The sequence below is a fragment of the Molossus molossus genome, unplaced genomic scaffold, assembly GCF_014108415.1.
Source record: "Molossus molossus isolate mMolMol1 unplaced genomic scaffold, mMolMol1.p scaffold_m16_p_41, whole genome shotgun sequence".
NCBI lineage: Eukaryota > Metazoa > Chordata > Mammalia > Chiroptera > Molossidae > Molossus > Molossus molossus.
In genome coordinates this window covers 327,929-353,120 of record NW_023425379.1, presented here as the reverse complement: position 1 = coordinate 353,120, position 25,192 = coordinate 327,929, and the positions used below count along the sequence as shown (strand labels likewise).

The window sequence follows — 25,192 nt, the reverse complement described above, 5'->3', positions numbered from 1 at the left end:
CTATTATGGCTGTTGAGTGGATAGCCAGGGGATCTGACCCTGAATGCCCCGAGACTATGCACACCTCTTATCCATAGTTTGGGCCTCTTACAAGTGACCTGGGGATCAAAGAATAGCACCCCTAAACCAGATCAACAATTCCTGGTATAATCATCTTGGGAAAAGGTAGGGCCTAAGACAAAAAGCTGGAATACAGAAAACACGGGAGAGAGGACTTCTGTCCCTCCATGAACTTCTTTTTTTTGTTTTTGGCATCTCTACTGAGTCCTGAGGTTCAATCTAACTAGTGACTCCTCGTGGTGGATGTTAGGAGGCACCAGTTCCACGAGAACTTCAGGGAGCACCATCTATGTAGAACGCAGTGAAAACCACAGACGATGCAAGCCATGTCCCTAAAGCTGAGCTACACTGGGTGATAGCCCTGAGGGCACTGATCAGAGAGGCAGCTTAGGCATTAGGAGCTATAAGGCCTGAAAGCCCAGTAGAAAGTGAGTCAGATTATCCACATGTGAGTTGATTACTACTTCAATTCTTTGTAGTTTTCCCTGAACCTGCATCAAAGTCTTGTGTAGCAGGAAGAGAAAAAAAAAAAATGCTATTTCAGAATTCCTCTTATTAAAAAAAAAAAAGAAAAAGGAAAACAAAAACAAAAACAAAAAAAACCTCTCTTCATGTTGGGAAAACAGCTTTACCTGAGAGTATTTGGCTACAGAAGGTGTGATGATGCCACTCCCAGTTCTAGCTAGATATGACAGGCTAGTTTATTCAAAGAAGGATTGCTCTGTATAAGGAAGCAACAGGATTTAGGGTTTGGACAAGAAAAAAAAAATCTCTTATTATGAATGTTATTTGGGGAGCTCTGAAAGAAAATGGGGTGACTGAATAACATTGTGGAGCAGGTATTGGGGAGATGTGGGGGGAGAAGAGAAAACTTGGCCACTGGGAAATGCCCTGTAGAGGAGGGTGACTGAGGAAATGGCGGCCATTGAGGACTAGTATACCATTTGAATCCATTTCTGATTCTGTCCTGGAATATAAATTCCCCCTACGGCCATCACCCATCCACGTTTCCCCACTCTACACAGCAGCCTTGTATACCTGGTGCTTTGTGAAAGGAAGAGGTAGAAGGACAAAGTGGTATTGGAAAGAGGTTAGCTACAAGAGGTGTGCCAACTAGCAGTGATAGAGCGTTCAGGAGAAGAGGATCAGAGGGCGAGGCAACCATGAGAATGTAGTCCCTGCCCCATCCCCAGTGGAATCTGCTGAGATCTTGGAGAACATTCTGAATCTTACACAATTAAGGGACTAAGGACAACCAGAAGCTGACACTTGGGTTTTATGTGTTTAGAAGAATCAGCCAGGTCTCAGCTGTGTTCTGGGGAGTTTTGAGTCTAAGTTCTAAAGGAGAAGGCAGCAGGGATTAGAAATACCCCATGGGGAAAGGGGGACTTTCTAGAGATAAGAACTAAGGTTCAGTATGTTTGGTTCCTCCAAAGTCCCCTTTTTGGCTTCTGCTTTGGCCCATAGTCTTCTCCCCCTTACCATGAAGGAGTTTTTCAGCTTCTGTTCCAAGGTGGAGATCTGGTTGGTGTGAGTATTGTGTTGCTCAAATAGTGTTGTCAGATTCCCCAGGGCATTGTGGACCCTGGAGATACAAGGTACCAGTGAATGGACCTGAGGGAGCAGAAGGAGAACAGGGCAGGGAATGGGACCGCTCACCGCTGGGCCTTGTTCTTCATCTGCACAACCATCTGTTGCTGCAGCAGCACAAAGGTGTCCAGGAAGTCCAGGTAGGTCTTGGGGGTTACAAGTGGCAATTCAGGGCACAGGTGCCCATGGTAGCTGGCTGCCGAAAGGTGGATGAGAGCCATGGCTTTGGCCACGCCAGGAATTGAGTCCTGGAGGTCTGGGCACTTCAAGGAGTCTACAACAGGCATGGCTTTATCCTGGACTATTGAGCTTGTAGAGGAATGGGAAAGGAAAGGGACTGCCTCCTGGCTCAGGAAGGAGGGCAGGAAAGGTGAAGGGGGTTCACTAGGTTCTAGAGAGAGAGAGAGAGAGAGAGAGAGAGAGAGAGAGAGAGAGACTGTAATAATCCTCTTTAGAACCTTGTTGAGATGAGTGGCAAGGACAGGTAGAAAGTGCTCACCATCACCAGGGGATAGATTCTGACCACCCTCCAGGTGGTGCTGGGCCACACTGACCAGGGAATCTTGGTCCCAGGGTTCATAGTGGTCAATGCTGGTGACGGCCAGTTGGAGGAGTCTCAGGAAAAGAATGGAGGGCAATTGTTTGTGGGCCTGGTCATCTCCAGTCAGGATGAACATGTGCAAGTGGCTGCACACTTGCTGGTAGAATCTGTGGGCCGGGAGCTCAGATACAGTCCTCCTCTTTATTCCCATTTTCCCATGCAGGCCCCAGTCCCAACCTTGAACCCTTAGCCCTGACCTTCTGAGCCCTTACAGCAACCCCTACTTTTCTTTCTGGCCTTTTGGCCAGAATAGAGCAAGAGCAGAGAAGCCCCTAGAACGGGGTTCTTGGCCTCACCTCTGCAGCAGGATTTCTTTCCTGATGGTCTGCTTGACAGTAAGGTTGTCTCTGAGGAGATGTTCTTCAATGTTGTCCAGATGTGCCTCTGTGTACAGGTCAGGGAAACTGCCTGAGGTTGCCAAGGCTAGCAGGCGATGAAAGGTGGTAAGATCCGCACCCTTGGGCACCAGCAGGGCCACTGGCTGGCCTAACATGCCAGCATGCCAGCTGGCATCCCGTAGACACTGGAGAATGGCCTCCTCTGAACCACATGGCAGATGGAAGAGGCGGGCCTGACAAATGCCAGCTGCCAAAGTGATGGCAGTACAGCGCCCAGTGCCCCAAGCCCCCGAGAGCAGCAGGCCATGCTGCCGGGGCCTGGTCAGCACTCGGACCAGGCGGGCCACGTGTTGGGCCATCGAGTGACACTGGGCAAGGTGTGGGCTCAGCTTTAGCTGAGCGGCTGACATGGCCAGCTGCTCCCCCAGGCTCTCCCACTGCCGTTCCAGGTACAAGTTGGGGATCTCAGAGTTGGAACCTAGTATCAGCTCCTGACTGAAGATCAGGTCTGAGGGCTTTTCCAGGGGACAGAGTAGTAGCACTGGCAGCAACAGGGGTGAGACCAGGTCCATCTGGGATGTCTTCAGCCACCAATTCGTGGATCTCTTTAGCTCAAGTTTACAGCTGGGAACCCTTGTGACTTCTTCCTGGTTTAACTTTTGACTTATGCTCTCTGTGTTCTTCCACTTTACTGGGGCTATGGGTGATGCAAGACCTGAATCACTGGAGGATGGGCCTGTGGTGACGCAAAGGCCGTAAGTGTCCTCCTCCTCCTCTGTCTCACTGCTGCTATTGCTGCAGTCCTCCCACTGTGCCAGCTCCCCTTCAGACTCCACTTCAGGCACTCTTTCCTCCCCCTCCCCCTCCTCCTCCTCCTCATAGCCCTTGCCCAGGCTTTGGGGCACTGGCCCACAGCAGAAGACATTCTGAGCTACTTCTAGGAGCAGCTTGGCACAGTAGGTGCGCTCCTTAGGGCTATCTAGCCGGTCACAAAAGGTTCTCTGTGCCTCATGCAGCCACAGACGTACCATATTGCGCATGGCCATCATAATTGTCAGGCGGGTGCCACGCAAGCCTGATACCAGGCGCAAATGCTCCTGGTGGTTGGGATAGTCCAGAATACCTCGGGAGCCTGTTCTGGTTGGCAGCAGCTGCAGGCTGCCTAGTAGTTGGCTCACAGAGTGCAGGGAGAAGCGGTAGTGTGGGTGGACAGGTGAAGGTATAAAACAGCTGCCCACAACCTCCCATGCCTCCACGGAGGCCCAGACCAGGGCTCTTGCTAGAACACTCTCCCGCTCCACAGAGGGAAAGCGTTCAAGCCAGGCCTGGATGATGGGTGTGTGCCTGCTCAGCAGCGTGGCTTGGGTCATGTCAGCCAGGGCCAGCACTGTGAAGAGTCGAAAGAGGCGTGGGGACAGTGGGTGCTCACAGAAGCCCGGCACTGTGGCTGTGGCGAGGAAGTTGACTATAGGTTGCAGCGCCTGCAGTTCCAAGGTACTGTGGGCATACACAGTGCCATTCATGGCCTGGCGTAGAGTCTCCAACACTGGCTGACAGCTCTTCTCTGGATCTGTGGGACATTGAGAATAACAGTGAGGACATGCATGAGTTTGCAGGGCAGTGTCATCCTGCTCCTCTAGCCCTGCCTCATTCTGTTTACTTCCTCACACATAGGATTCTAAAGGAATTTTGTGCATCTGATGCATCGGGACTTGGTCATATCTAAGTTGTTCTCTCCTACACACTCTCCCTAAAAGTGAGTAATTTCCTTTCTCTTCTCCCCTAATCGTGCAGCTCCTGAAGGGCTCCCTTGGCTTTCCAGCAGTTCATTCAGTGTTCTGATGTCTCCAGGAGTAATTGCTATCTATGTACATATATATTTGATTTTGCTCACGGGAGGCGGGTGAATGTTGCCACCATCTTGGACCTCCAGCAACCATTTACATTTCATGTAAATTATTGATATGGTTGGCTTAAGGTTTGTCATGTTGATATTGGTCTCCTCTATTTTGTATTGCTTATTTCCTGTTTCCTTTTATATAACTTGAATGTTTTTAGTGTCCCACTCTATTTTATTTATTCATTTATTTTTAGCTATACTCTTTATTATTGTTTAGTAATTTTTCTAGGGCTAACATTATGCTTCCTTAACTTACCATTACTTAGAAGTAATATCGTACCAATTCACACTTTATACTTGACCTTTCCCAATTCCGATTTCACCTTCCTATTTTACATTTCGTCATTTCATAAATGTAGTTCTTTTACTGTTGTAAAAGAACTTTACAACAGTATAATTAATTTTACTCACTACCCCACCCTATCCTCTTACTATTCCAATTTCTTTTTTACTTCTATATACATTACAAACGCCATCTTACAATGTTATTATTTTTGTTTTAAACTACTGGCTGTCTTTTAAGGAAATTGAGATGAAAAAGATAGTTCTTTATATATACCCACATATTTGCTATTTCTGATGCTCTTCATTTTTTCCCATAGACCTGAATACCCATATATTATTTCTCTTCTGTCTAAACAACATCTTTTAACATTTCTTGTAGTGCAGTTCTATCAGCAGTAAATTTTTTCAGCTTTCATGTATCTGAATTAACTTTATTTCATTCTCATTTATGAAGGGTATCTTTACTGAATAGAGAATTCTAAGATGCCAGTTTTCCCCCCTTTTAGTACTTTAAAGGTGTTGTTCCACCATCATTTAGACTATTATTTCTAATGATAAGTTAACCATCATTCTTAATGTTGTTCATCTGTACATAATGTGTCTTATCTTTTCTGACCTTTCTCAGCAGGTTGATTGTATGTGCCTGTGTGTGTGTATGTCTGTGTGTTTAACTTGGGGATAACTGAGCTTTCTATATTTTAAAGTCAATATTTTCTAAGAAATTGGGGAAACTTTTGGTCATTATTATCTCAAAGATTTTTTTTTTTTCTGCCCTATTCTCAGTCTCCTTTCCTTCTGGAACTCCAATTACATATGAGTTAAACTGGGGCTCTATTCATATTCAATGTTTTGTCCTTCAGGGTTTATTAACACTTTTGCCATTTTCAATCTGCTATTAAGCCATCCAGTGAATTTTTCTTTTCAGTTATTGTATTTTCCAGTTCTAAAATTTCCATTTAGTTATTTTTTGTAGTTTCCATTTCTTTTCTGAGACCTATATGTTCACTCATTAAGATCATAGTTTCTTTTAAGTACTTGACAACTTTTATAATAGCTTCCCTAAAGTATTTGTCTGCTAAACTTCTAGATCATCTCAGGGTCAGTTTTTATTGACTGTTTTCTCTTGACAATGGGTCACAGTTTTTTTTGTTTTGTTTTGTTGTATGTCTATTACATTTTAAATTTATTCTTTGCCCACTCTTTTGGTTGCTGTCACCCAAGAACAACTTTTGCACTTCTATCTATAATATATTTCACTCTACAATGTTTTCAGCCTTCCTGTTGAAAAATCTTCTCAGCTGTCATTCACAGATATGAATTTACTGTTTCTATTATCCACTGACATCCTGATTGTTTGTGCAGAGTCACTGAGAAGGGCAAATAATATAGTTGGAGAAAAGTACAGGTTTTGATGCTAAACAGATTTGAATTTGAATCTTAGTTCTGACACTTATTGGCTAGAGTGTCTTGGGCAAGTTATATAATCTGATTCTTCATCTTTAAACTAATCATGACAAGCATCCATCTTAATGGGCTTTTATGAACACTAAAGATGACATAAAGTATATTGGACATAGTATGAAATACATTGTACCTACTATTATGAATTACTTATATACCACCTGGTTCAAGTTTTCTTCATCCCATAAGGGACTTCAGTGTCTAACTGGATAATCCATGTAATGCTTTAGCCCATTTGCTCCATTCTGTACCTATTTTTCATTTCTGCCCAGTCTCATGACCATATTCTGAATCTGTCACCATTTAGAAACACACCACTTTAGAAACTTAAAATTTTAAATTTCCAAATATCCCAAACTTTCATCACAATTTCTCCCCTTTTTTAATTTTCCTCCACAAATTTTACTGAGCACTTACTTCCTGTTGAGTCTATCAAAATGAATGAGACAAATTTCTGTTTTCCTGAAGTTCAGAGTATAGTAGAAGAGACTGACACATAAACATAAAATTATAAAACCATGGTTGTTGCAGGAATAGTATCTAACCTAGCCTGGAAGTTCAGGCTTCCTAGAGATATTTCCTAAGATTATTTGTAAAGAATAAGTAGAATTTAACCAGATAAAGGAGAGAAAGCAGAGAGGACAGCAATCCCTGAAGCTAGAGGTAGCCTGATTTATTGGATGCCTGTACCTAGTTGAGTCCAGTTACAACACAGAATGTAAGAGGCTAGAGTACAAAGCCTCATCACAGGGAACCTTGCAAGAGCATTTACCAAAGTTACAGGTAATGATGGACTGAACCAGGGAAGATGGAATAGAAATAAGTGGAAATACTTGAGAGATATTTAGCAAGCAAAATTGAGAGACACATTGGTGAGAAAGATATCAATAGAAGATTTCTGGCTTAAGTAACTGGATGGATGGTAGTACCAGTTACTCAGAGGACACATAGGAGCAGGTTTTGGGGGAAGATGATGAATTCAGGGTTAGATTTGAGGTGCAATGAGACAAGAAGGTAGTGCCCTGGCCACTTTGGCTCAGCGGTTAGAGCGTCGGCCTACGGTCCAGAGAGACAAGAAGGTAGGGATATGCACTACGTGGTTGGATAAACAGGTCTGGTGAGTGGAAGAGAAGCCTGGATTGCAGATAAAGATTTAGCAGTCAAAGCAGAGAGATGGTAGAAGAGGCCATGAGAAGAGTAAGATTGTTCAGGGAACATATGTAGAATAAGAAGATATTAAGAATGAAACACTGAGGTTTGGTGTGCAGGTGTATATTTGAGAGTCAATGAATATTGCTAGGAATTTTATAGTCTTAAAAGATGACAATGACTCCTTCTTTCCCTCCTCCCAGCTCCTCACCAGGAGCGGCCAGGTGCAGATCCTCCAGCAGGAAGAGGAGGGAGCCTTTGGAATTTCGGTGCTGCCACGGGTTGTCTCGTGCTTGGCTCTGGACCCCTTGGCTCAGCAGAAGGCGAAGGTGGGTGGTACTGAAGGCAGGGTGGATGGGGGTGTACATGTAAGGGTGATGTGGTTCCACCAGCACCTCCACAAAGGCTGACTTCCCTGTTGCTGCCCCTCCAGCCAGCAGCACTGGGTGTCCCTCCGACAGAAGCAGGTCCACCACATACAAGAGCCGTTCAGTCTGCAAAACAGGAGCAGGGCTTACTGTGGCAGCTTCAGGACAGTAGTCTAGCTGAAAGTAAAGGTCTGGGGATCTGATCTTAAAGCTGTAGTTGCAGAACACTTCATGTATTCTTGTGAAAACATATCAAGGAATAAGAGCAGGTAGGCCTTAGCTGGGCCTAGAACGTGGACTCTCCCAGGATATCCCCATTAGCCACAACCCCAGCTACTGCACACTGTTTTCACACCTGGGGAGAAGGACTGAAGGTGCCCAGAGATCCCTTGATGAGGCTGCCCATGTATTGGCCAGTGAAGGGGACCAGTGTCCCATCTTCAGGGCATACATGTAGATCAAACACCAAGGCTGACGGTGGTAGCTCAGGATAGTTGGAGAGGCAACTAATAGAATCCCGCAGGAAGGTATCAAAGAGGGGCCAGAGTCTGCTCAGACGGACATACAGGCAAAAGTATCAGACAGTTATAGCAGTTCCATTTGTGACACACTCACTACTCCACCCACCCCTGACAGTGATGTCCCCTGGGTTTGACACCTACAGGCCAGTCTATCTTAGCCCTCTGCATCCCCCACTGCCCACCCCTGCAGATACCTGGAGGGAAGGTGGGCTCCAAAGCCCCAGATCAAGGCAAAAAGAAAGCTGCTGACAACCAGCAAGTGTTCCCTGTGCTTATTAGGCACATCATTGCCGTCATCCTGGGACCTGGTCAGAGAACTTCTTTTCAAGGACTTTAAGCTTTGGGCTACAGGATCACTATAGCTGAGGTTTCCTGCAAAGGCCACCATGTTCAGAATAGAAGCCCAAGTAAGAGGAAGTGGGAGAAGGGGAGGAGACTTGGCTCTATTCCTTCTTACTTTCAGTCCCCAAGCCCAGGTCCACCAAAGAACCCCTGACCCGGGCCCCAGCCATGTGCCATCTTTCCGCCAGGCCCCACAGTGCTCAACCCAGCCTTCTTTCCCTTCCCCTCACCTGGGACATGTGTCTTCTCATCTGTGCATAGGTGGGGATCAAGCAGGCAACGCAAGAGGCGAGCCAGGCTGGTGATTTCAGCCACACCTGGGCAAACATCTTTCTGCCCGTGTGCCTGCAGCAGGGAGCTGGCACCCTGGCAGGTGAGGAACTGGAGCGTTGCAGGCACCAGGTGGTTAGCCAGGTCGTTGAGCTCGGTGACTGTCTGGGGTTGCAGGCAGTACTCATGGGGCAGGGCTGCCATCAGGACCTTAAGCATCCCCTGCCAAGTCTGCTCCCCACCACACCAGACTAGGGCACAACGGCCCACCACTGTGGGGGACATTCCTGTTACATCTCCCACCTCCATCAAGAGAAAAGTATCTGGGGGTCGTTCTATCAGTTGACCATTGGGAAGGATCAGCTGTGGGGGGGCACTCAGGAGGCAAGTGATAGAGTCCAGCCAAGCAGCACTGGAGGCCCCATCACATATCACCCAGTGCTGAACCCTCACTGAGTCCTGTGCCCTGCTCTTTGGGTCCACAATCTTACGCTGACTGGCTGCCTGAAGCAGCCTGGGGAAGATGCCTTGGTGCCAGCAGGGGCCCTCTAGCCATCCCAGGAACTCCTGGGGGCTGAAGACACTGGGATACAGGTGGGTAATTTCCACAGACAGACAACCCGGTGTTGAGGTGTCCTCCATGCCCGCCAGCCGATTCTGGATCTTAAATAAGCTGTACCAACAAGTGGTCTTGCCACTGCCTGCAGGGCCCAGGAACAAAATGCCAGAGGCCCGGTCCAGGGCCTGACACAGCTGCTCCAGGGAACCCAAAATATCAGGGCTGGGATACAGGCCTTGGTGCTGCAATTCCTCCACCAGCAGTGGCGTCCTCAGCCTGTGGGTCACAGGCTCCGCCAGCACTTGTCTGGCACAGGGGAAGACCCCACAGAGCAGCTCTTGGAGGTTGTAAAGGTGGACCCCATCAGGGATGCTGAACAGTGGTGAGCGTAGCAGGGCACGCAGTAGGGCAGTCTCCTGGACATCAGCAAGTGTGTGGGGTGGCTGGGAGTTGGGTTCCTCCTCGGTCTCATTTAGGGCCTGTATCATGTCTGTGAGGACCTGCTTGAGCAGTGGCAAGCGGCAGGGCAGGGGCCCAGATGCCAGCTCACTCTCTAGGGAGAAGAATTTGGATAGGCGGGCAGCCAGGAGGGAGGCATCCCACATCCCTGCACCCAGCAGAGTCAGCTCTGCCACTTGCTGTAGGTTGGGCAGTGCCAGTGCCACAGGCCGCAGCAGCAGGCGCAGATTGGCAGGCACAGCAGGGCTCAGGGTACGCAGCGTCAGGACACAGCCATAGCCAAGGCGCATGTTCACCTGATGTTGCTCAAAGAAACCACTGCCAAGGAGCTGCGGGTGGGTTGGGTCGATGGCACTGGTGCCTCGGGAAGCCTGCTGGTACAGTGGGGCATAGAGGTTGTGCAGTTCAGCCAGGCGCTGGCCCAGGGCAGACAGCAAACCAAGGGGCAGGTGCTGAGCTGCCTCCAACAGCAGCCAGGCGCCACCCTGCAGGGCACCGTTCAGGTAGTTGCTCAGACTTTGGGCCTCTAACTGAGGCAAGCAGGGCATTATTACCAGCTGGCGCCCCAGGGCCTGTGCCAAGCTCTTCACTATGGCTGCCTTGCCCACGCCATCAGGGCCCAGTAGGGTCCCACAGGCCACCTCTTCCAAGGCCAATAACAGCACCAGGGCTGGCCGCTCATGCAGCAAGCTAGGTAGAGGCCCTAGTCTGGGACCCAGGTACTCATAATTGTACAGGAAGGACCGGCCCAGCACATCTACCCAGCATGCAGCAGGTGTCAGAGAAGTCTCAGTAGATGCAGTAGTCTTGAGACTCTGCAGGGGGCTTTGGAGGGTGATGTGAGGTGAACCCAGGTGGTACTTGAGTTGGCGGGCCCAGTGGAAGTCTGTCAGATCACTGACCTGGTGCTCCTTCAGCAGCTGTGCTATATCCCGGTGAGCCACTGCCATGACCAGCAGGGCACTGAGCAGGCTGGTCTGACGGACAGAGGGCAGGAGCTCCCTATCCTGGGAGGCCCTCTGGGCCTGTACAAAATGCACCAGTACCTCCAGCTTGCACACATGTGTGGGGACCATGGCCAAGGTCCTCCCCTCAAGCAGAGCCTCCTCCATCTCGGCCCGCCATACCACCTCCTCTGCCACAAGCACACACTGCCATGGGAAGGACTCGACTAACTCCAGCCAGTGGTGGACATACAGTTGCAGGGCCAACTGTCTTTGCTGGGGCAGCTCCTTGAAGGCCTTGTCTAGGGATGGGGCCAGAGCCTCACAGCTCTGCAGACGGGCAGCCACACAGCCCTGCAGCAAGTGCACCAGTGCCAAACGCAGACACTTCTCCAGAGAGGCCAGCCACCTGGGGAGGTCTGGATTCAGAGGAAGGGGCTGCTGCAGCTTCACCTCCTCCCCACCTGCTCCTAGCACTGCAAGTCCCTTCACCTGAGTCTGTACACCTGACCTTGACTCTGGGGCATCCATGTTTTTATCATTTGGGCTGGACTTGAAGCTCACAGCGAGCACGTGAGGAAAGCAGCGCCGTACCCATATCTGGGCCTCACGTGGCTCCAGTGGGGCAATCAGGAGGTCCACCAGCTCACTGTCACTGAGGAAGAAAAGGCGGGGGAAGCGAGCACAGAACCTATAGAGCACACTCTTTGGAGCCATAATGATTTCCTCCAGCTCCACCGAGCCTGCTTGAAGCAGTTGTCGCAGCTGTTGGCCTTGGAAGTAAGGGGTCCGCTTGACATTGGGCACTACAAGTGACAGAACCAAGGGGTCAGCTACAGAGATCTGCATCAGGATCCGATACTGCTCATCCATGGCCTTGAAACGGGAGTGCTGTGGTGAGGAAGAGGGTAAAAGTGAGGGTGGATGTGAAGAGGCAGCTCCCCCTGCCACTGTGCCCCGCTACTCAGGAGCCTTTGTCCACCCTGCCTCACTCCCCTTCCCTACCAGATCAGAAGTGGGAAACTGGATCTTCATCTCATGCAGAATTTTATTCAGAAAAATCCACTTGTGCTGGAAAGTCACCCATGCCTCCAATATGTCACCTGTGTGAGCAGCCAGAGGAATGCTGAAGGGATACTAGGGTTCTAGCTTCTGCAAGGGGGTCCAGCCTGCTCCTGATCTCTTAGGTTGTCCCACCCCCAAAATATTTTGCTCAGCAGGACCCAGGTCCCAGGACCCGGAGACCTTACTTGGAGGAGAGACAATTTTCACTGTGAATAAAGAAGTAGACCTGAAGGAGGTCCTCACTCTTTCAGATCTTCCCCACCCAACCCCCGCCTCTCACCCCATCCTTCTGAGCCATCCCACTTCAGGTCCCACCCATTAACTGAGCTGGAAGCCTTCACTCACTCAGGTCACGCATGATGGTCACCCACTCCAAAGCTCTTTTGTATAAGTCTCCCGACTTTTGGATGGCGAGGATTGATAACAACACCTGAAGACTTTCCTGGATAGAATCCCGCAGGCTGTTGTAATCTAAGGAAGGGTGGGCTCCAGCTAAGCTGAACGGCAGTCAGATGAGGCAAAGGCAGGAGTAGGTGATACCCCAAACACACTGAGACAGACCTCTAGCTAGTCTCCAGAAGACCCAGACATTTTTTTTCTTCTACTAGTTGAACTATATGCTCACCAAGAGCCACAGTGTGTTGGGAAAACTGTTTATGTGAGTTATAATTTCAACTCCAGAATTTAATCTAATATTATGAAATGTGGGTAGGAAAAGAGCTATTGGTTCTATGGAAACTATGGAAGGCTTCAGTAAAGATGAGTTGATAGAACACATTAAATTAAGTACAGGCCAGCCAATTTTTTTTAAATTAGGAAATTATCATAAACATCTAAAAACTTCTGTGACTCAGGTAACTTCATGTCACTGCTCAACTTTACAGAAACTGAAATTGGAAATAGTAGACAATGCCTTAGTGCAAGAAAGGAAGTGAGAAACTTTTTTCAGCTGACTGCAAATCAAAGCTCTTGTTCTAGGCTAAAAGATTATATATAAATGTACCTTTATATGTTTTATACTAAAATAATCGTAAGCCACATATGCATCATATTTTATGATTTCCCTTCGTAACTAACTTTTTGAACTTGCCAGTTGGGTTTCAATTGTGTTGGAAAGAAATTTTTTCTTTACTAGCAATTCCCTAACTATCCTATTTTGAGTGCCTGTACCTACACTGTTCCCTCTCCCTGCCATGCCCTTCTCCCCTTGCAAGTTTAGAAAACTCTCCTCCTTCATAAGTCAGCAAAAGGCCTCTCCCTAAGGGAGGGGGAGATTTCTCTGACTCTCCTTGGTCCTTTGAAGCTGTCTCCTTTCTGAGATTCTACTGCCTCCACCATGCACTTATCTCTATTCTGTCTTTCTCACTGGACTGGGAGCTCATGAGGGACAGGACTTTTCTCTGTAAATCTCAGGCTCTCCTCCTGTGTTTGGCTCAGAGGAGGCCAGGTGAGTTTGATGAGGGAATGAGAAAAGAATGAATGAGTGGGACAAAAGATCAGACAGAGGGTACTTTCTAGAGCACAAGAGCATCAAAAGGTGGAGAGACGTGACCATGAGGCATTTCTTAATACACTCAGAAAGCGAAGGACCTTTGCTAAAGAAGCCAGGCACTGGTTGGGAGTGAAGGGGCAGAGACTCCCAAGATTAAGACTGTATGGGAGTGCCCGGCTGGTGACTGAGCATTGTCTCATGCACTGAGAGGTCCCAGTTTGATTCCCGGTCAGGGCACATGCCCAGGTTGCGGGCTCAATCACCAGTAGGTGGTGTGCAGGAGGCAGCTGATCCCTGTTTCTCTCTCACATGGATATTTCTATCTCTCTCTTAAAAAAAAAAAAATCAATAAAAACATATAAAGAAGATTTATATGAGAGCTACATGAAACACATTATCTCAGAACAGAATGATGTCTCAGGCTGTCCAGCAAGGATCAGGACCTGGCTATAGAAGTCAGATCAGGCAGGACTTGGTGGATGTGGTAGATGAACATGGCCCCCTGCAGGGGACTTTCACTGGGCCACAAGGTCTGGGTCTCACCTGAAAGGATGAAGGTGCCACTGTCTACGGCCACTACCTCCTTGTGGGAGCTGTGGAGCATTTGCTTCTTGGAGCGCTCCAAGCCTCGGGGCTTGTAGGGCACGTGCAGGATGAAGTTGAGCAGTCGCAGCTGGCGTGCTTCCCAGACTTGCTGCAGCTGCTGCAGGTTCTCTTGGGCACGAATGTGTTCCTTTTCATTCCACCAGATCTGGAAGAGCCATAGCTCAGGGGATAACACTGGAGCTGGGACTCAAGGGCCAGAGCTCAGGAGTAGAGGTTTCAGAGATGGAGAATGAGACCACCAGGCTTCACAGACAGGCCTTCAGCATCATAGTCTGACTTAGGGCTGCTGCCCTGAAATCCACTATTTGCAAGGCTCCCGCTGAACAGCGCATGTACTTTTGGGGCAGAGTAAGTATTGGGGACTTGAGTGTCCACAACCTCAGGGTTGCCACCACTTCCTTCTCCTGGTGGGACATGCAACTGAAACCACCCATCAGATCCCCATATGCTCCAGGCAGGCCAGCAATCTCAACCCCACCCCCACCCACGCACAAACCAATATCTACTACCCCCTGCCTCAAGGGGCTGCTGGACCTTCACTGGCTCTGTTAGAGCTTAGCAAACAGAAGCTTCGACCACCTCCCTACCTCTAGTGAGCCCCACCTGATTGATTTGATCTGCAAACTCCAGCAGTGGACAAGTGAGCAGCTGGCCCAGTGTTAGGAGTTCTACGGTGAGACTGCCCAGCCCTAAGGCTAGAAGTAGAAGGGACAACAAGTCAACGCAACAGCAGTATATGGTAGATCTGGGACCCCGAGCCCAGTCTAGCCCAGCTCCCATACGGCAGATCTCAGAGTACAATACAGAGCCTAGAACCCTAATCCTAAGGTCCAGAGCACAGCGCAGGGCCCAGAGCTCAGACTCCAGCCTGAGCCAGCCCAGATTCGCAGGGAGGACCCCCATGGTACCTTGGGGGAGGCAAGGAGCAACCCAGGGAGGGGAGATGTTTCCAACAGGAGTGGCAGGGAACTGACTTGCTGCACTGTTCTAACCCTATGTCCTCTCCTTCCCCTCCCCTCTCTGACTACCTCAACACACCTCGGAGGAGGGCTTGAAAGTTGAGGCTATGCAGTGGGAGGCTGTTCAGCTTGATAAGTAAGGGCAGGTAGCTGCGAAACTCCTCCAGAATGTGCACGGCGTGCTGCAGAACTGGGCTTTGCAGCGCCAGGGTGGCACTCATCCGGGCTGCCTCTCTCAGCCAGCCGTCTGTCTTCTCCTGGGCCATAGGCAGGCTGAACTGTAGGGAGAAGGGCTCATGGTCAGCTAGAGACTCTTTCCCAGCCCCAACCCCCCTATAGACTCTCCATTCCCAGGCAGGAGCTCCAAGGAAGGGTTGTCAGCACCTTGACAAAAGCCATGCACTTCCATTCACTGATGTTTTCAGAGATGATTCGGTACAGGTACCAGATACTGTGCTGCTGCACGATGGGATGGATCCCACAGATGGGCAAGGACACCGGACTCTCATCCCCTGTGGGACAGGGTTGGCTGAGCCTGGGCTATATGGGGGGGGTGGTTGCATGGTGGGGAATGGTCAGTCAGGAGCCCATAATGACAAAAGGGAGGGTCCCAAAAGTGCCAGGGCAGGGTGGGGGGGCGTTCCAAAATTGTTTAGTGGAACAGTGGATTTGGGGACAGTCCAAGGGACAGTTATTCCAGGGATAAAATATCTGAGAAAATGCAATGGCAATAAAAGGAAAGGTTCCTCTTCCACTAGTCTCCACCTCACTGACTCCTCTCGGGCCACAGCACACTCTTTACAGTGGCTCGGGCACAGCAGGCTGGCTCCCCGAGGCCCAGGGTCTTGGCCTGACAGTTCCTTCTGGAGCACCCTTCCCTCCAGGAGCCATATGCTCACCCCTCCCCAAGTTCACATCCTTGCTCAAACGTCACCTCCTTAATGAGGCCTAGGCAGCCCACCCCTTTAAGAACATTCCCCACAGCTTTTCTTGTTGTTACTGTGGATAATAAATACCCATTTTTCCAATAGTTTACTTTGTACTTTGGTACTCAGATATGACATGATCCCATGACTTTTTTTTTTTTTTATCCTCACCTGAGGACATTTTTGCATTTATCTTCAGACAGAGCGGGAGGGAGAAAGGGAGGAAGAGAGAGGGGGAGAAACATCGATGTGAGAGAGACACATCAACAGGTTGCCATCCACACAACCCCAACCAAGGCGGGGACAAATTGCAACCAACGTACATGCCCTTAGCGGGAACCGACCCTCCCATGACTTTTTAAAAGAAGTTAACATTTCCTTACTTTCAGGCTTAAAAGATTTTGCGATTCATCTTGTACCTGTCCTCCCACAGCCCTGTAAGCATCCCTTCCCTGAGGAGCCCTGGTTCCTTTCCACGGGAATGATACAGGAAACTAAGATCGGGCACAGTGTGCTTCCTTGCTATGATGGACATAAACTCATATCCACATACATGTGCACATAAACACGCACACACACACAACATGTGTATGTGTGCTTTAAAACGCAGTAGAAAGCACAGAGTAGATACTAAAGAAAACGGAAGCTTGTAAGACAAGTTCACAATATTTCCCCCAAACTAAAAACAAAAAACAAAAACAAACAGAAGAAAGAAATGAGTCATGATAAAGAAGATAAAGGAAATGGAGGAAAGATCCAGAAAATCCAACATACAAATAAGAATTCCGGAAGGAAACCAGAGCTAATATAAGAATCATTATCAAATAATCAATAAACATGTTACCTACATAGGAAAAAATCAGACTGATACCAGAGCTGTTCCCAGTGCTACCTGTTGGAAGACAGTGATGCACTCTCTGAATCGGAAGAAAACCTCAGCGCTCATATTTAGCTGAGCTGTGATATGAGCATATTAGAAAGTCATTCTCAGCATAGAAATTTAGAAATGTTAACCCTCTAATTCCTTCTTAGAAAAGAAATACTCAAACATTACAGCCATCCAAGGAAAGAATTAAAATAATTTAAAAATGTGGTATTTTTTAAAAAAGGTAATGCGTAAACAAAACCAGGAATCCTTAGATATTAAAATAGTTGTTAACATGGTTATAAAACAAAGACAATGTCAAAAGTGTTGAGTAAAAGATACATAATGAAAAATAAAGAGTAGTATCACCCTGGCTGGTTTGGCTCAGCAGTTAGAGCATCGGCCTGCGGTCCAGAGAGTCCCGGGTTCATTTCCCGCTAAGGGCTTGTACCTCGGTTGCAGTTTGTCCCTGGCCCTGGTTGGGTCACGTGGGTGGCAACCACTTGATGTGTCCCTTTCACATCGATGTTTCTCTCTCTCTCTCTCTCTCTCCCCCTCCCACTCTATCTGAACAAAAAAATGGAAAAAAGTCCTTGGGTGGGGATAAAAAAAAAAGAAAGAAAAATAAAGAGTAGTATTAATAATCTGATCCAAGACCCTAGATTATTATTTTTTTAATCCTCACCTGATAACATTTTTGCATTTATCTTCTGATAGAGCGGGAGGTAAGGAGGGAGGGAGGGGGGGAGGAAGAGAGAAACATCGACATGAGAGAGACACATTGAGTGGCTGCCACCCACACGACCCTAACAGGGGCTGGGGACAAACTGCAACCAAGGTACGTGCCCTTAGTGGGAACCAAAGCCAGGACTCTGTGGTCTGAGGGCCGACGCTCTCACCACTGAGTCAAACCAGCCAGGGCAACCCTAGATTATTTTAATAGAACCCGGAGTTTGGTGAGAAGACAGAGATGGAAGAAGGAAGTCAAAGCAATGCTGTGGGGGTTCCTGGGCACAGCACCTCAGGGCCTGAGTCCACTACTCTGCTTTCTCAGAGACATCTCCAACCTTAGCAGGAAAGGTGAAGGTCTGTGGTCTATGTCAGAAGATGGGAAGAGGGTCTCCCAATACTTAGCCAAAGAGAAAGTCCCTTGCTTGAGGACAGTCCAAGTAGCCAACATGTCACATTTGGCCAAATGGCCCTGGGACTGGGAATGCCCATAGACAGAGGTGGTAATAGTGCAGTTGGGCAAGAAGCAATGTGCCTTCCAAAGGACATAAGTGACTGATAGAAGTGACTGCATCTGAGAAAAAAGAGAACTTGAGTTCACAAAGTTCTTCATGTGCAGAAGGGAAGGAGCTGCCCCGCTGTATGGAAGAGGTCAGACCAGTAGTTCTGTCCCCATCTCCTGCGGAGCAGTGAGGCCCTCAGCAGCCACCTCAACAGCACATTGGCTGGAAGCAGTGGTTGTGGAGCACGAAGGCCTGTTCGCAGGGGGCCCGCTGCCCTGCACAGGGCTGGGCTGACGCTATACGAAGGCTAAGTACTACATCAAAGACACCTTTGCAATCTCCTGCGTGGGCTTTTAGCCCTCTGACCCCATCACATTCTAATGGAACATTCACCTGTTTGTCTTCCCTCCTAGACTGTGAGTCCCCTGTCTCCCCACCCTAATGTGTTTCCAATGTACAAAGATTTTGTACTGCAATTTTCAAATATAAAAGGGACTAATGAAGGTATGAGATTCCTGAAACTTGCTTAGGGTCACACAGGACCCAGGACCTTGAGTTCAAGCCCTCATCTCAGCGGGAGGGTCTATCACGGTGGGAGCGGAGGGAGCCAGGATCCTCGGTGCTGGTACCGGTCAAAGTGGCATAAGCATGTTGCAGATCGTTGAGGTGGCTGGCGGTGTCCTGGAACTGACGCTGCAGGGTGACAAGCTGGCTCTCGGTGCTCTTCTGGTCTTGTGAAGGGTCCATGAAGGGGCTGGACAGGGCCTTGTCAATCAGGCCTTCCAGCTTCACCAACGCAGCCATCATCAGCTGCTGCAGCTTGGGCACAATGGCATGTCGCTTGCTGAGCAGGAACTCTGAAGCCTGGCTTCTCTCAGACTGAAATACCTCCCACGTATCCAGAAGCTGAGGGGCAAGCAGAGGGCAGTCAAGTCGGTTGGCGGTGGGGGAGGGGGACGGGTGGGCTGGGCGACTCCCTGAATGGTCTTCTCACCGAGGTGTCCAGCGCCTCCATGTCGGCACTGAAGAGGCGGAAGTGGTTGCGGATGAGTTCATGTAGTGACCGTGTGTATTCCATTCGCTCCTCCAACTTGCTGTACTGCTCATGGGCCTCGTTCAACTGCAGGGGCCACAGCGTGAGACCAACACCCCCACTCCCCCACCCCCAGAACAATCCTGCGCACCTCTTTGGGCCCATTCCTGAGGGGCACTCCCACCTTCTGGAGGCTCTAGGCTCCAGCCTCCGCCCTTTAACCCACTGGGAGCAGGGGCCATCTGAGATCACTTCCACAGACCCAGGTCTCTCTGCACACAGCACAGTGTCTCCCCCACCAAATCATTACCCTGGTGACAGGGCGGCAGATCGCTATCCGACTGTCACACAGAACAGACCTCTGTCTCTTTCACCACACCGGGGCCTCCCACTGCCCTGGGGAAACTGAGGCAGGAGAACAGGGCGAGAATTAGCAGGGGCCGGTCACGCACCTGACTGCAGTCTAAGAGCATCAAGCCCCATTGGAGCTCAGCTGAGACCTGAAGAGAGTGTGCTGAGCATTTGAGCAGGATGGGCCCCGACTAGGCTGGGAAGGAAGGACGGGGAGAGCCCACCTTCTGGGAGCACCGGGCAATGGCATGAATGTCCGAGTTGATGTTTTGGAAGACCTCGATGAACTCTGTGAGCTCTTTCATCAGGTGCTGGCTGCGGCTCCTGCACTCGCTCTGCACGTGGGCAAGGATGTCCATCCTGATGCTCTCCAGCTTGGATTCTGAACACAGGACAGGGCTGGGTGTAAAGGGGTGCATACAAAAAAGGGGTGCTGGGAGAGTGCTATAGGTCCAGAGTGGAAGTAGGAAGGGGAAACCAGATCATGAACTCATTCCCTCACTCACTGAACACTTACTGGACACCTGCCCAGTGTTCAGTCAGCTGCTATACACTGGGGCCTGTGCTGGGCACCGATAGACAAGAGAGAGAGAGTGACAGAGTGAGTGAGTGAGTGAGTGAGCGAGCGAGCGAGACAGAAAGGGTCTCCAGTCTCAGAAGCTTACAATATGGTGGCAGAGACAGACATATAAACAGATAGTCAAAACGGTGTGATAAGTGCCTAGAAGTCCTCAACCTGGCATAGTGCAAGGAGAGGAGGCCCAAGGAAGCTGGGAGAAGCCTCCGCAGAGAGGGGACATTGGAGCTGAATGTGCTGGGTAGTTCATGCTCCAAAGGGCAAAGGCACACCGCATAGACGAAACAGCATGTGCAAGGGCCTGTGGATGATGTGTCATGAATAGCAGAATGCCCTGCCAAAGGTGCAAGTTTTCTGCTTGGGGAGTCTTACTGCTTCTGCTCTAATAGGAGAGATACCAAGAACAGTGTGTAATCTGCCTTTTATTTTTAAGGGTTAAAGGAAAGAAGATATGGAAGTAGAATAAAATCATGGAAGCTGCCTTTGGCAATATGAACGACCCCATTGTCTTCGAGGGCAAGAATAATACGAATATGGGACAAGATCAAATATAAGATACTGCTAATTGTAAGAAGCACCATTATTTTATATACCACAAAAAAAAAAAATGATGCCATCTAAACTCTGACATGCCATCAATCATAAAACGCCTCTTAAGTTCAGAGATGTTAAAATAATGCACAGAAGAGCAAAACACAATATAGAAATATGGTATAAAATATACCACAAAATGCAGTATTATTACATGCCAGATACAATGTCAGCTATTTTTTTTTTATTGATTTTTTTAGAGAAAGAGATAGAAACATCGATGTGAGAGAGAAACTCATGCTCTCCACTGGGGACCAGGCCCGAAACGTGGGTATATGCCCTGGCCAGGAATCTCACCGGGGCCTCTCAGTCCATGGGACAATGCTCAATCCACTAAGTCACACCGGCCAGGCAATATCAACTACTTTACCTGTACTTTAACCCATTTTATTTTCACAAAAATACTTTGAGGTAGATACTGTTATTGTCCCTATTTTGTCCCCAACCAAGGGCTCAGAGATGTTAAGTAACTTTATGAACATCACACAGTGGCAGAGCAAGGATTCAAACTCAGGCAGCCTGGCGTCACTATTATAGTTGATGTTTTGAGCAGTAAAAAGTTAATCAGGTTATCCCCCATGAGCCTCTCTTCCACTGGAAAGTTGGATAGTGAGTTCCAGGGGCACATAATTGAGATGTACTGAGTATGGCCCATTTGGAGTCTTAGAGGAGGTAACCAAGAGGACTCGGCACCAAGAGCTGAGAAACAAGAGAAAGAGAACCTGTTGAGGGGCACCCAGGGTTGAAAAGAACACCAGGATGCGAACTGATCCTTTTTCAAATATCCCTCTGGACTGTGACAATAGCTAGGCCATTGCCATGGTGCTGCTTTTGGACCAGCAGCATCAGGCCGCGAAGGCAGCGAGCTCAAGAGCGACACCGTGTGGTGTAAAGGAGCAATGTACTGATAAAGTACCGCGGTTCCTAAGGTTGAAGTTGGAAATAGATGGGAAAACAGATTTGAGAGAGATTTAGGAGACAAAAGAATGGCAATGATTTGGCAACAGGTTGAATGTGGTAAAGTTAGGGAGAGGAAAGAGTAAAAGATAAAGTCAAGTTTCTGATGAGGACAACTCACCAGAGTGGGTAATTACATCATTCACTGTTCAAGGGAACTCAGTAAGGAGCGAAACAGAGTAGGAAGGGAAGAAGGTAAAATCAGCAAGAAGGATTAGCAGACAGAAAGGGATAAGACAACATGAAAAAAATTAAGCACCTACTGCATGCAAATAACATCTCATTTACCCTCCTTGCCATGACCCTGTGAGTGACTTCATTCTTTTGTCCATGCTACAAATAACACTGAAGCTCCATATCTGAGGTCACACAAACCAGTGAAAAACAGCCAGGATTCCGAACCCCATGCTTTCTCTCTCCATCTGCTCTTTTTGAAGGAGCCAGTTGATCCTGGACTAAGAATCAAGAAGCCAACAAACTAGAAAGAACACAGGCTTTCCAAGTAACGGTGGAGCGAAAGATGCCCCGAACAGGGTCAGAACGAAAACAGGCCAGTCACAGGCCCTCCCTGCTCCTCCCTTGCCAGCCTGAACCACCTTGTACATTTAGGACAGGGGTAGGGAAAGAGGGGAGCAGTTTTGTGGCCCATAAGGTACCTAATGAGGCATGCATGTCACCTGTTGAAGAACAAAAGCAAGGAGGGCTAGTACTTTCTTTTTTTTTTTTTTTATCCTCACCCGAGGACATTTTTTACATTTTTGTTCAGATAGAGTGGGAGGGAGAGAGAGAAACATCGACGTGAAAGGGGCACATCGAGTGGCTGCCACCCACATGACCAACCAGGGCTAGGGACAAACTGCAACCGAGGTACGCGCCCCTATCGGGAACCGAACTCGGGTCTCTCTGGACTGCAGGCCGATGCTCTAACCGCTGAGCCAAACCGGCCAGGGCAGGGCTAGTACTTTCAAGCAAACTCTTTCAGACCTCGGCTTTGAGGCTTCCCGCCTTCATAAAGAAAGCATGGGTTCGATCTCTGCAGAAAACGAACACTAAGATTTTTCTTAGTTACATTTGGTTGAACGCCCTCCATGCCATAAGAACAGAAAGTGTCAGGTGACAGGAACATGATTCTGAAGGAGTATGGGGAATGAGCAGGACCAAAACAGATGAAGAGGCTGTCTTCTTTGGTGGTCAGACCTACGGCTGCAATGGGAAGGGGCTCTCGGAAGCTCTGCAGGTCCAATGAGGGGCATGCATGGTCCCTGGTGGACAGTCCAGGCTCAAGGAGGGCCATGTGGATGAGGTAAGGAGGTGGGTGGAAAAGGAGGGAGGGTGAGCAGCACTCACTTATGTCTGCCTGTATATTGTGGCAGCTCAGCAGCAGCAAATTGCCTTTTGTGATCAACTCAATAGGCATATTGGAGACACAGGCCTTCCAAATGTTCAGGCGGCTCACCAGCATCACGTAGTTCTTGATAGGACAACCTCTCATAGACTCCAGTTTCTGAGGCCCCCAGGTTTGCAGAAATTCATAAATGCCTGGCATCCAGTGATATTTCCTGCAGAATCCCTGCACCTCCCATAGCATGTCCTAGGGGCAGACAAAGTGCTTAGGGCACAGGTGGGTGACTGTGATAGGACTTGGTAAGCACCATCCCACTCCTTAAGCTCTGCTCTCACCTTCAGCAGGGCCTGTTGGGTAGTCAGGGCCTGCTGGATTCGAGGGTTGTTATCCAGATCCTCTTGCAGCTGCTTGTAATTGGGGGGCAAGAACTGGCCCCGCAGCCGGTACCCACGCACCTCCAAGGCTTCAGTAGTTGTGTGAGACTTCCAGGGCCACACCAATCCTATATTCGGACCACAGAAGATGTGCACAGCGTCGCCGGGCTGGCCGTGGGACTTGGGCATCAAGGATTCCATGTTCGAGCCCTCCTCTTCATTTTCTTCTAGGGAGACACATGCCATAATTGTCCACGAGTGCCCTCCAGGGCCCCCACACAACCTCTCTCTCTAAAATGTGTACACCCACACACACACACCCTGCTCATGACTGAGTTTACACATACATCTATATTACAAACACAGTACACCAGACCCACAGAGGAATTTATTAGTGAGGGTTCAGGTAGAGAGAAGAAAGTTTAGCTACAATAAGCAGGAAGGAAATTATAGAATATTAAGTAGGTTGCGACTACTTGGAAGAGCTGGAAAACAAAAGCACTCCAGCTGCAAGGGGGTCTGGGAAGTGTAGCTGGTAGGAGGAGGTGGAAAGGATGTCGAGCATGCCAGTACTCAGTATCTTCCTCAAGAAATACCCTTGAACCAGGCCTTCCTTTTACCTTCTTAGGAACTGATTAATTGAAAATGGCAGTATTTGCATTAAAAATTTCAACCAAAAGAGGAGAAAAGCATCAAAGTGTTTAGAAAGGAGATCCTTACTAGCAACACCTAAACATTATAGCGCCTCACCCCGCTCAGTCCTCTTACCTCTTCTCTGGACTCACTTTCTAAGTGAGCGCATCCCGATTCATGGTTTTTGTTGTTGTTGTTGTTTTTCTAGCTTTATTTTTTTATTTTTTTTATTAATTAATTTTTGTTACAGATGTTTCTCCTTCTCCCCCACTGATTCCCCCCTCCCCTTCCCTCCCTGCCCTGTCCCCAGTTTGTTGTCCATGTCCACTGTTCATGCACACATGCATATAAGTTCTGTGGTTTATGTCTCCCTCACCACCCCACTCTTTAGGGGATTGTCAGTCTGTACCCCGCTTCCGCGTCTCTGGGACTACCCCATTCCTCAGACTGTTATGTTCATTATATTCCACAAATAAGTGAGATCATATGATACTTGTCTTTCTCTGTTTGGCTTGTTTCACTTAGGATGATACTTTCCAGGTCCCTCCATGTAGTCTCAAAGGAGAAGAGATCTTTCTTTCTTACAGCTGCGTAGTACTCCATTGTGTATATGTACCACTGCTTTTATATCCATTAGTCTACTGATGGACACTTGGGCTGTTTCCAGATCTTAGCTATTGTAAATAGTGCTGCTACGAACATGGGGGTACATATATTCTTTCTGATTGGTGTTTCAGGCTTCTTACGGTATATTCCTAGAAGTGAGATCACTGGGTCAAATGGAAGTTCAATTTTTAATTTTTTGAGGTAACACCATATTGTTTTCCATAGTGGCTGCACCAGTCTGCATTCCCACCAGCAGTGTACTAGAGTCCCCTTTTCTCCACACCCTCACCAACACTTGTTGTTTGATGATTTGTTGATGGCGGCCATTCTGACAGGTGTGAGGTGATACCTCATTGTTGTTTTAATTTGCCTCTCTCTGATGATTAGTGATGATGAGCATTTCTTCATATGTCTCTTAGTCATTTGTATGTCCTGTTTGGAGAAGTGTCTATTTAGTTCCTCTGCCCATTTTTTAATTGGGTTCTTTGTCTTCCTTTAGTGGAGTTGTATGAGCACTCTATATATATTGGAAATTAACCTCTTATCTGATATATCATTGGCAATTATGCTCTCCCATACAGTGGGTAGCCTTTCCATTTTGATGATTGTATCTTTCGCTGTGCAGAAGCTATTGAGTTTGATGTAGTCCCATGTGTTCATTTTCTCCTTTGTTTCTATTGCCTCAGGTGATGTATCAGTGAAAATTCTGCTGCGTATGATGTCTGAAATTTTG

At 48.4% G+C, this 25,192-nt stretch overlaps 1 protein-coding gene across 1 annotated transcript in view; it reads right to left on the bottom strand.

Annotated features, from left to right (window-relative positions):
- The window catches only part of DNHD1 (dynein heavy chain domain 1), a gene marked incomplete at its 5' end in the record, with an annotated part of 55,987 nt that overhangs the window by 9,954 nt on the left and 20,841 nt on the right, over window positions 1-25,192 (bottom strand). Inside the window, 19 exon segments of the mRNA XM_036242201.1 lie at window positions 1,543-1,645; window positions 1,720-1,924; window positions 2,150-2,358; window positions 2,548-4,159; window positions 7,596-7,878; window positions 8,108-8,300; window positions 8,468-8,645; window positions 8,846-11,738; window positions 11,853-11,950; window positions 12,258-12,383; window positions 13,948-14,155; window positions 14,614-14,705; window positions 15,049-15,247; window positions 15,354-15,481; window positions 18,622-18,950; window positions 18,952-19,112; window positions 19,601-19,758; window positions 22,849-23,092; window positions 23,182-23,447. Coding sequence (XP_036098094.1) covers window positions 1,543-1,645; window positions 1,720-1,924; window positions 2,150-2,358; window positions 2,548-4,159; window positions 7,596-7,878; window positions 8,108-8,300; window positions 8,468-8,645; window positions 8,846-11,738; window positions 11,853-11,950; window positions 12,258-12,383; window positions 13,948-14,155; window positions 14,614-14,705; window positions 15,049-15,247; window positions 15,354-15,481; window positions 18,622-18,950; window positions 18,952-19,112; window positions 19,601-19,758; window positions 22,849-23,092; window positions 23,182-23,447 — 7,685 coding nt within the window.